The sequence below is a fragment of the Dromaius novaehollandiae genome, chromosome 1 (genome assembly GCF_036370855.1).
Source record: "Dromaius novaehollandiae isolate bDroNov1 chromosome 1, bDroNov1.hap1, whole genome shotgun sequence".
Taxonomy (NCBI): domain Eukaryota; kingdom Metazoa; phylum Chordata; class Aves; order Casuariiformes; family Dromaiidae; genus Dromaius; species Dromaius novaehollandiae.
In genome coordinates, this window is record NC_088098.1 from 85,184,442 (window position 1) to 85,195,689 (window position 11,248).

General features: G+C 48.0%; 2 protein-coding genes across 5 annotated transcripts in view; one reads left to right on the forward strand and one right to left on the reverse strand.

Moving 5' to 3' along the window:
- NRIP2 (nuclear receptor interacting protein 2) overlaps window positions 1-8,408 on the forward strand; it is a 35,090-nt gene extending 26,682 nt beyond the window's left edge. The window contains exon 6 of the mRNA XM_026112615.2: window positions 2,454-8,408. Coding sequence (XP_025968400.1) covers window positions 2,454-2,495 — 42 coding nt within the window. The 3' untranslated portion in view covers window positions 2,496-8,408. The remainder of the gene's footprint in view (window positions 1-2,453) is intronic.
- ITFG2 (integrin alpha FG-GAP repeat containing 2) overlaps window positions 1-11,248 on the reverse strand; it is a 29,093-nt gene that overhangs the window by 17,522 nt on the left and 323 nt on the right. For 3 of the 4 annotated variants that reach the window (XM_064518222.1, XM_026112612.2, XM_026112610.2), the window contains exons 2-9: window positions 9,353-9,448; window positions 8,850-8,891; window positions 7,838-8,018; window positions 7,372-7,511; window positions 6,784-6,932; window positions 5,496-5,590; window positions 2,887-2,940; window positions 1,159-1,250 (exon numbers count right to left, since the gene is read on the reverse strand). In XM_064518222.1, the coding sequence (XP_064374292.1) occupies window positions 1,159-1,250; window positions 2,887-2,940; window positions 5,496-5,590; window positions 6,784-6,932; window positions 7,372-7,511; window positions 7,838-8,018; window positions 8,850-8,891; window positions 9,353-9,448 (849 nt within the window). The remainder of the gene's footprint in view (window positions 1-1,158; window positions 1,251-2,886; window positions 2,941-5,495; window positions 5,591-6,783; window positions 6,933-7,371; window positions 7,512-7,837; window positions 8,019-8,849; window positions 8,892-9,352; window positions 9,449-11,248) is intronic. The other variant, XM_026112611.2, reaches the window with a different exon arrangement.

Sequence of the window (11,248 nt, forward strand, 5' to 3'; positions counted from 1 at the left end):
GAGAGAGGAATTCAGCTGTTCCATCCCACAGTTCCCTTACACTTTGGGCTTTATCCTCGCTTTCTTTGGTTCTTCACTGCTTCCTTCTCTGCCTTCCACAAGAGCACCAACTACTTCCAACTCCCATTCCTGCCTGCCAAGCACCTCCTCCCAATCCTAACTCTCTGAGGATACCAGATCCCAGAGAGTTTCCAGAGTAAGGGAATACAGGACTCAATAGACTTGATCAGACCTACTGTGCAGATGAGTTGGGACTCTGGATCTAACAGTGGCTGCTGCCAAATGCATCAAAATATAAAAGTTTGCCAGCAAATGGATGGAAAATACTCTGTCCCTCCAGCACCCTGAAGCCTGAACCTTCTCTCCCCCACAGTTGCATCAATTCATTATGACAGCGCCGAATATTCTAGGCAGCCATATGAACATCGGAACCCTTTTAGAACTGTTTTATATTCTTCACCTGAACATTGCTTCATGGCAACAACTCCATACTTAAACCATGAGCTACATGAAGTTTTCCTTGTTTCACTCTCCTCCCTTGTCTTTAACTTTATCAAGCAGCCTAAGAGGAAATGGACATGTGATAGGGGGAAGAAAAAGAAAGAAAGAAAAAAACCCACAAGACAGCAACTCCCAAACCACCTTTTCTAGGATATTTGCTGTTGTGGAAATGTTTGTGTCACTCCCCTCTCTGCCTTCTTTCTAAAAGTCTCCATACAGGGATGGCGTTTGGCCCAGGATTCTCCCTGAAAGGATACTAAAATTCAACAGAGCTCAGAAACAGAACATTAACTGAACATGACATCTCCTTTCATAACTCGGTGCCATCTCTCTCTTCTCTATCCTAATCCTTATGCATCCTAAGAGCTTGTAGACAATCAGGTATATCAGCAGTGAGCAAAACCACTGGGTCAAACAGGCAGACACAGCTCAACCTCTTGCAGGTGGTTGGACTGACATGACTGGACTGCATGACCTGATGGAATGCATTGGGATAGTCAGAACTCCCTTTATGCCATCCTGGGACAATCCCAGCAATTTTTTTACCTGAGATGTACTCCCTCTGCCCTTCCTAAGTTCATGTGCAAAGCCATGTGGAGTTTTTGCTCGCCACCCACCCCCACCTTCCCTCCCAACCCCATTAACACAGACACTCACAGTAACATCCAGCTTTTCCAGAGCAAACAACTGGTGATCAACCTGCACAGACCACAGCAGTTTATCCGCCCCCTCCATGAGTTTCAATGTCCCTGAAGGGAAAAAAAAAAGATTGTCTTGAAAACATTAAGAAGGAGCAAGATGTCCACTAGCATTGGGCCCTGCACACTCCCTCTACATTCAGAGTCTTCAGATGTAGTGAATCCTGTGGTGCAGGCTGTGGTTGATAACATACAGCACAGCCTCATTTCTGGGAAGTATGACAGTCCATTATCTTGCCAGCAGGAACTGGAGACAGAAGAAAAATTGCAGGAGTCCTGCTAATTGGATTGTACTGCAAGACAGGAAGAAAACTGCCCAAAATGGGCTCCCAGAATACAGTACATCAACAGATCTCACAACAACAGTGCTTAAAGTAGAAGCTCCTTACCATGTCTCACAGATCATGCAATCTCAGGAAAGCATGTTGGCAGGTATCAGCTAAGAACTGGCTGGCTGACAGCATGGACATGCCTCTTGGCTACTAAAACCATACTGGACACTTACCTCACAGTCACCACACATTTTCCTATCATCCAGAGAGATATTGTGGTGGTAGAGGGTAGTGGTGGGCATGTGGCAGTGAGACAGATCAGCATATAAACATGAATCCATCCTCACAGTGTGCTCCAGCCTTAGTAAGGCTCACGTGTGAACCATGGTGAGGTTGGAGGCTTTGCCCAATGCAGCAGCATCAGAGTTCAGGCCTGAGGAATAATCCTAAAGTCCCTGGCTGGACATCTTAGGACAGATGGACTTCTAGCCAAAATCTGCCAGGCTGCCTATTTGGGTATATGAAAGCACAGCATCTTGTCACCATACTGAGGGTTTTTGGACAGAATCCCTGCACTACCCTGGAGAACCTGGCTCCCAGGCTTGTGTAAGGCTGGTTCCTGTCTGAGCATCCAGAGCCCAGCATCCATTTCCTTTACTGCTTTTGGAAACAACCCAAGTTCCTTCAAGTACAAGGACACATGTCTGTTGTGGTTTAGATTCTCTTGTATACATGAACGGCACAGCCAAAACAGCATCTCAAACAGCTGTCTAATCATCCAGTTAAACGGGCAACTAGGAGTCAGCAGATGCAAGTTCTAGTCTCACCTTCCATCTCAATTTTGCAGTGGGGCTTTGGGCTGATGACCTAACCTCTTCATACTCCAGGCTGCTTACTGCAGCATGGCTTTAATACTTCCATCCCCATTGGCCATGGGGCCATATGAGTAATTAATGTTTGTGAAATGCTTTGAAATCCACAGATAGAAGAACTGCATCAGAGAAGACAGAAGGCTGGATATTAATAACAGCAGAAAACACCGCAGGTTTCCTGGAGGGAACAAACCTGTGCAACACTGTACTCAGTTCAATAAGGAACAGAAAGACATGCTCAATTTCACAAGATTTATCATATCCTCAGATATGGGCATGTGATCACACACCTGGTTTAAGGGGGACTTGCTCTCAGTGAGAACTCCTACACCTTGGCTCCTATCTTAGATTTCATGCCTTCACAGGTATCAGTAGAAAGAGTCTCAATGTCAAATTCTCTTGCCTGGTCCAGGAGCTGTTTCTGAAGCCCGATTCCCTCATGTTTCAAGACCAAAAGCACTGAGCCTCTGTTTCCTGCTTTGAATTAGTGACAGGCCTTGGCTGCCCCCCAGGCCTCTCTCCCAGGACATTGGAAGGACTTACCATCTAGAGTACAGAGGGCAAAGAGGCCTGAGCCACTATTCACACTGGAGCAGCCTGTAAATGCAGAAGAGAATTACATGAGTTGATGCCTCTTCTATGAATCTTGTCCCCTCCCTCTTCTGAGGAAAAATCCAAAACAGCAAGCTGACCCATACTTCTTCCTCCTTTTCTGCCCAGCCTTGACACTTTGCATAACAGATATCTGCATAGTCTTACAGCTAATCCTACTTCCTGACAGTTTTTATCCTTGGGGCACTAGCCTCTCAAAACACAAGAATCCCAAAACTTTCATTTGCACTGAAACAGGCCTGTCTGGTTCTGCTGGCTGCTCCTAGGAGTCTGTCTGTACCAGAGAAGCACCTGCTGTAGGCCCTTGGTGGTTCTGGTTTTAATGGACTTCATTACATCCCCTCCAGTCTCCAGAAATGCCCAAAGCACAGACAGGAGCATCATGAGGGACAAAGCAGAAAACAGCTGAAGCCAAACAGAGCATTACAACTATACCCTCACCATTTCTTTCAGAGATGGGAATGTAGTCTTTAGCTGTTCAAGGAAGGAGCAAGGGAATGAAGACAGACCCCACTAAGTGGACAAAGTATTCGTCATGCTAGCACAAAAGCACCTCCATGGCAATTCCTGAATGAGTCTGTGGAGAGAAGCTCCAAGATCCATGCTACCAACTCTACTGTTGTCACTAGAGCAGAACTGTGCAGAAGCTGTGGTCTCTTCCCAGCAAACTTTGATCAGATGCTACACAGACCTTTACAAGCAGACTGAACACCCGCTTTCAATGCTCATCTGCAAACTGACCCCTGGCTTTCCTGGGCCATGCCCATATAGCTGTGAACTTCCTGCAAACAGTATCCTCTTCAAAGCCTGTATACCACATAGCTGTGTGCAGAACAGCATTGGCAGGTGTGACTAGTTAAACCTAAAGAGGAGACTCCCTTGGACACCAGGTTGCTCCAGCCCTCCTGTACACTCTCTACCTAGCCACCAGATAGAAAGGACATGCAAGGTTGGGTTTTGAAAGTATGTCACACTTGGCAGGAGGAGCACTGGAGCTATATTCAACTACAGCTCCATTTAATTCTTTCAGTGACAATGTGGCATGAGAGACTCATGCTCCCTGGGGTCTGTAGGAACCCAGGAAACCTGGCAATCAATCAGGAACAAGACAGCAGAGCTGAAAGCAAATAGGCAGTTTCCCCAGAAGGACACAGTACTTCAAACCTACTTCTGCTGCCCATGGCCAGCTTCAGGCTAGTGCACCCTCCCATGACTGCCCTATTTCTGCTGGTCATCATAAGAGAAAGAGTCAGCTAGTTTGGTGCCCTATTGTCCCTCACTTACATTCATCTAGACGGGCCCTGATTAAAAAGATCTGCTGTGCCCTCTTTATAGTCCTGTCACAATACCACTCAAGCTGTTTCACTACTGGTGGTCCAGCACAAGAGGCTTTTCCCATCCTTCCCTCATCCTTTGTTCTGTATGCCTCCATTTGTTTGCAGCCTCTTCTGATTAGGTACGACATTTTGCATGCAGTGAAATAACTGATTTCATGCCCTGGTGCCCATCGTGCTCATAGTAGCAACTGAGATGCAGAAAACATAACAGGCTGAGCAAGAGCCTTAGGCATTGGGGAGGACAGGGTACTGTGTGCGACAGGGGGTCAGGGCAGGGTTCAGTAGGCTGTCCATCTACCCCAGCTCTAACTCTACAGGACAGCCTAAATCCTCCTCAGACAGTGCTGCAGGGGTAACACTCAAACAGGGTAAATGCAGCTGGATTCCAGCCAGCTGCAGACAAGGAATGAAAGTCATCTACACTGGGAATCTTGTGCCTCTTTACATTAACTCCAAGGGTGAGCAAGAGCTACACATTCTCCATAGTTGCCAGAACAGGGTCCAGGAGGTGGGACCAGGCACAAATCAGATCACAAAGCAGTTGCACCGGAGAAGCAGTGGCAGTACATAAGGAATGTCTGAATAAAACAGCAATATGAGGGCTAACAGGAGCCAGCAGCTGTGGAGAACTTAGGTACGATAGCTGAACAGAATACATTGGTTGGAGACAGAGCACACTGAAATAGAGAGGCAGCTCTGGAGGGACTGGAATTATGTATGTAAGGAAAGAACATGACATAGCTATTGGAGGACAGGCACCAGGAATCAAGCATTGCAAAGCACAATAGCAAGTATGAAGATGAGGTTGTGCAGAGAAGGAGATATATCTCAGGAGTAAAAAGAGGGTATAAGCTGCAGCCATGCAAAGACAAGGATCAAGGATGTCTGCAGGAGCAGGGCATGGCAGCTATTCAGGATGAGTAAATGCAAGGTAGTGGGGGCTGCAGAGAAGCTGCTAGGCTGGGTGAAGTCTAAGAGCTACTCTGGGAGAAACAAAGGCTATAGGAAGTTTGAATGCAAACACCCACCTGTCCTACTTTGGGGGCTGGCAAATATGAACTGAGCAACCTCTGTTCTTGTAGCTGCCTCCCAGAGTTGTTATTTTTCTACCACAGGGAATCTGATCTCATGAGGGACTGATGCATTGACAAGCTCTATCAGGGACAACTGCTGGTCAGAGACCCAAGGCTTCCAATCTCTCACCTCGGCCAATGCTACCAATTAGATGAGTGGAAACATTCTTGTTGTGGATACGACCAGATGTTTGGTGGAGAACAACATCTCGAACAGGTGCCTCCCTAGGGAGAAGAGAGACAGACATCATGCCAGGGACTGTGCCAGAGCAATCTTATGGGCAGTGCACTCCAGAGCTCTCCAAGTCCAGAAATGCACGGAGGCTGTGCACAGCCTGTGCTAACTCTCCAGTGAAATACTCAGTAGCAAAGAATGACAGCGGAGATCATTCTGGCTTAGCAGAGGGATTATTTGCTGATAAAGACTAAGAAAAAGAATGCATGCCTCCTTGAGTATGAAAGGAACAGGCTAATGTTTAAAAAACAAAACAGAATGATTTTATGTATGAGAAAACTGGAAAGAGCTCAAAAATCAAGCAGTGAAAAAAATCTATTCCAACCAAGAGAAGAAGAGCAATTCTTACCATTACTTTCATGTAATCCTGGCTGCCATTCACTCGGGAAAAACACTTGCCTGGAGCAGAACAGGTTCGTGTGCCTGGGTCCTGGCTAGAAGGGTACTCTGTCTACTGATGTCTCTAACAAACCAAGGAGAAGATCTGCCCTGGGACACTGACAAGATGAATGCCTTCAGCTCTTCTTTGCCACACAGCTCAGAGCAAAGCTGCCCAGTAATAAATCCCCTCCTACTACAGTTTTCTGGGTCAGCATTAAAGTCTCACAGAAGACCCCAGGAACACCTCAGTTCCCAACGAGGGTCCCTGAAGTGCCAAGGACAATAACCTCCCTGCTCAGCCTGACTGCTCTGGTTGTGATTTACAGCACTTGCCAGGGGTCTCCTTAGGAAAACCTCTGACTATCACATCTGGAAGAAACCAGTGAACCCACACTGTTGTCCCAGGGCTTCTGACTCAGCCCAGCTAACAGTCACCAACACTCCCCACTATCAGATAGGTCTCCAGTTTACCCACTCCCCTTTCTCTGGAGATACAAGCTGCTCTCTTTCCTGCCTTGCCTTGGTAAGCTGGTTTTGCTGCTTTCCTTATGCAACCCAGGGAGTAAAGAGTGAGATGCAAGGAAAGCTGCATGTGTCTGATAGACACATGAAAAGGAGTTCACAGGTACTTGGGTGCAGGTGGGCTTAAGGGACTGGGACAAGTCATGGACTCCCAGCAGCAGAGCAGGACACTGAAGATGAACTGCAGCCCCCCCACAGAAAGTTGATGTGATGGTACTCTGTTGCGACAGGCCTCTAAAGCAGAGTCTCCTTTTCGACCCCATGCAGATATGCTGCTCACCTGCCTGGGGCAGAGTTGTCTCCTCCCTCTGATGTGGGCTGATGCTCAGAGTCCCAGGTGCACAGCAGAATGGCATAACCACAGCCAGGCTGAGACACCATCATCTCAGGTGAGCCATCAGGGCCTGGGTTCACAGACAAGCTGTCCACCTGTACTAGCACAGGAAAAACATGGAGCAAGTCAAATTGAGAACTTTATACACCTCAAAGGACTCCACTGTGCTTCCTGTATCAAAATTTGAAAGTGGCAGATTTTCTGCTACAAGTTGAGCAGGGGCTGAACAAATTTAGCCAGAGGGGCAAAATATCTAAATTACAGTAAAAGGGATCTTCTCCTACCAAAGCCACCTAAGAACACTCCAGTAAAAAAGGCTCTCAAGAGTCCTGTGAGAGCTGATGACTGTTTCCCAGACCATCCCAACCAGCTGCTCTGCATACACAGGACAATTGCTGGGAAAATCTCCTTTCAAGCCATCCCCTCTCCAAAAATTCTCTTGGCTCACAGGACTGAGATTTTATGCCCCTTCCCTTGGGAGACCTCATGAAGACTATATTTGGCTTGTTCTGCTCCAAGTATCCTGTTTCTTACCTGACCTTCTAGCAGCCACTTCTTCAGCAGGAGCAGCTGCCCAGAGATGTGGTCTGAACTCTCAGACAAGTCCTCCCAGCGGAAGGCACGCACCACTCTGTCGGTGTAACCCACCACCAACTCACAATTCCCATCTCCATCTGCAGGGGATACAAAGAGATAGACAAGCTCTCTCAGGTTTTCACAGCCGCAAATCCCCAACATTCAGAAACCACAGTGCTGGTTTCCACCAGAGGGCGCCTCAGGGGATCCCAATTCTGTAAGGAGAACTTGCACTACAGGAAAATTCCTGAAGTTCTCACTCCTCCCTCAGCTCAAGCTGCATTTGCTAGAGCACCTACTTCAGCAAGTCACCTCCTTCTTCATCCTGACACCAGAACTATGACATACTTTCTCTATCCTCCCCCACCACCTCATACCCAGAAACTCCCTCACCCTGCACTCCCACCCCAGCTGCCCTGCTCACCAATGTCGTTGATCAGCATGACCTTGGTATTGGCAGGAATATGCTGCTTGAACACTGGCTTCTGCTCTTCTGCTGCTGCCACTAACTCATGGTGGCCTGAGGCATCTGAGTGCTTTGAAGCTGGAGAACTCAGGTCAAAAAGATGAAACCAGCCTTCTGCACTCACTGCCACCACAAGATTCTAAGAGGGAAGGAAAAAACCTTCTGATTTTTCCTCTTTTAGAAGCTATTCCACGGCAAGGTAAGGGAAGAAATGAGAGTGGATCCATCAAGATCAACAGATGCTATAGAGAGAACAGTGAAGTTTCTGGCCAGCATACAAACTACTGAGGTCCTGCAGAGTCCAACCTTCTTGTTCATTCCTGTCTGTAGGTGGAGGTGCACTTGCAGTCCCCAAACAATGTATGGCTTTCTCAATCCTCACTTCCGCTCCGCTACCCTCTGGAGCACAGACAGCTATAGTATGTTAGGTGGGGTGCCTAAACTTGGGAGTTTTGGACTCAGTAGCCCTGCATTAATCCCAGAAATACCAATCCAGCAAAAGGAGTCATATTAAACACACTGGAATTTGCTTGGGAGTCTAGACTGTTCTGTGGCTCAGTCTTGTTTGGGTGACCTTAAATGCACACAGGCAAATAGCAGAAGGCCCATGGTCCATAACGGGAACCATCACAGAGCAGGGCAAAATGCACTGGGGAAAGTAAGCAACCCCCAAACCACAGAAGCCTTGCAGAGCTCACACAGGGAGACTCGGTACTCAATAATGCTTCCTGAAGACAGGATGGGTTTCTTTGTTTACCAGTGCCTGCATATGGCTCACAAGCACATGCAGGTTTTGTGTAAACAGAGGAACCATTTTTAGAATAACAGTGCTAAAACTCTTGAGCTATGGCAGATGCTGGACAGACAGCACCTGTCCTCCTCCATACTCAGTGTACGTCATAACTGTAACCTCCTGAGCGCTAGCCACATGCCCTACAGAGAAGGCTGGGGAAGGTTTGGTTGCTCTCACCTTTCCTTTATTGCATACGTCTCCCACGCCAACACATGTGAGCTGCAGGAAAAAAGGAAGGCTTTAGGAGACCATACATGAGAGAAGGCAACACAAAGCAGCATTTTGGGATAAACCTCTGCTAACACACCCTACTCAATCCTCTCCTCACAAAGAATCTCTTGACCTCTAACAGCCTTTTCAAAGACAAAAAGAGCTGAGGCAGGGACAGAAACACATCTGATCTGCCACACAATTGCCCAGAGCTCTGGGGCAAAATCCACAGTGCATGGGAGCAGGATCAAGGTGGAACAGAAGTACAGTTCCTTTGTTTGTTCAGGCTGGGTTCAACAGCTTGTCCACGGGGTTAGCTGTTGGCAAAATCAGGGTCTTATATCACTATATGAACCAGTTCTGGCTACCTTTCTTCTCTGGCCTACACATTCCTAGGCAGTAGTCAAGGACAGCAGGCTGCACATACACCAAAAGGCACAGACCATTTTAAAACTTTGTCCACAACTGACCATTCCTTGGCAGGTTCGCACAGTCCAGGGTTTGCTGTCATCATTCTTGTACACATAGAGTTTCCCACTGGTGTCCCCCACCACTAGCTCATTCAGCTGGACAAGAGAACTGCGTTAGTAAGAAGAAACTTACACAACACCACAACATTCCCAGCCCAGTGGGAATTACGAGATTCATATCTAAAATCATTCTGTGGGAAGAATCAGCAAAGTGAAACAAGAACTAAAAAGAGAGCTATGAGTCAACAGAGAAGGTCTGGGGAAAAAAAAGCCATAATTTTGCTCTAGTATTTAAAAGGGTGAGAGAGTGGCTCTTAGAGCTCCTCATAACAACATCCCATTACCCATTGCTTCTCTAGCCATTGTTTCAGAGTTCTGTCACCGATCATTAAACATCCTGCCCTGATAACCATCATCATTACCCCACTTTCCATCCTTCAGTCTAGATTGATTTGATAGGAAGCTGATGACAAGGAAAACATAACCATCGAGAAAGGAGTTGCAAGAGCACTCACAATAGGCTTACACCGGGTGTTCTGTCTCACTGATGAAGTGGCTAAGATCTTTCAGAATGGTGATCTATTTTGAAAAGAAGGCTGCTGAAAAGTCAGCATCTCCTCCAGCTTACAAGCCTACTACAGCTATTCCATCTGCCATATCATGTCTCCGTATATTTAAATTGTGCGCATTTCATAAATCCCTGCATACATTCCCCCCCATTACACTAATTCTAATGGAAGAAACTGTTTTGCTGCCCACTACATTGCTAGCCACCACACTTTTCAGGATTGTCCGGTAAGGCTGTGATAGAATTTAGCTGTTGAGGAAAAGGGACAGTTTTCATACATGTGGTAGAGCAGCAATCTCTTCCTAGTTACAGCTAAATTAAACTCAACAGAAGCAACTCTTTGTGGGGCTGACAGCAACATTCCTGATGAACTCTCATCAAGCACACAGGTCAAGAAACACAGAGACTTGACTTGACCCTGTTCCCTGCAGGTGTCTTACTGTGTCCCAGCACAGGTTGTTTCCCCATGCCTCCATATCCCTACCCATGCTACCAGTGGTAGGAGGAGTGTGGAAGCAAAAGCTGAACTCTCTGCTGGCTGTACAACATCCAGTGCCCACATCATGGGTGCCTAGAAGGTCTAATGGTGATGCAAGCACTGACCAGCTGTAGCCCAGAATCACAGAAATATTCAGTTTGGAAGGGACCTCTGGATGCCATCTGTTTCAGCTCCTGCTTCTCTGACATTAGCTCAGGCCCCTGTCAAGTTTTGAGCACCTCAAGTCCCGCAGCCTCTTCTAGGCATCTGTTCCAGTGCTGCATCACTCTCAGGGTGATTTTTCCCCCCTTTTTAATTTCCTTTGTTGCAACTTGTGACTGCTGCCTCTTGTCCTGTCACTGTGTATCTCTGAGAATGGCCTAGCTGCATTTTCTCTACAACCACATTAGGTAGTTGTGGATAATGAAAAGATCCCCCCCTTCACCTTCTGCAAACTGACCAAGCACAGTCCCCTCAGCCTCTCCTCACATGCCACATTCTCCAGCCCAAGCATCTTCAAGTCTGCTGCTAACCTCCCACCGGTTTGTCAGGTGCGGCCTCACGATGCCAAGTGGGAGGGAGCAGAAAGGAAGATCGCTTCCCGCGGCTTGCTAGCCCGGCCTAACGGCCGCGCTTCGGCTGCCCCGGGGGCGGCGCCAAGCCACAGCCCCAGGCACGCGCCGTTGCCGGCAGCCGCCCCGCCCTGCCCCCGCAGCGCGCCCGGGGGCCGCCAGCACCGCTCCGCCCACACGGGGGCGGAGCCAAACCGGGCCCCGCCCGCTCTGCCCGCAGAGCCACCGCCGCCTCCCAACCCCGCGTCCCACAGGCGCGCCGCCGCCTGTCCCCAGAC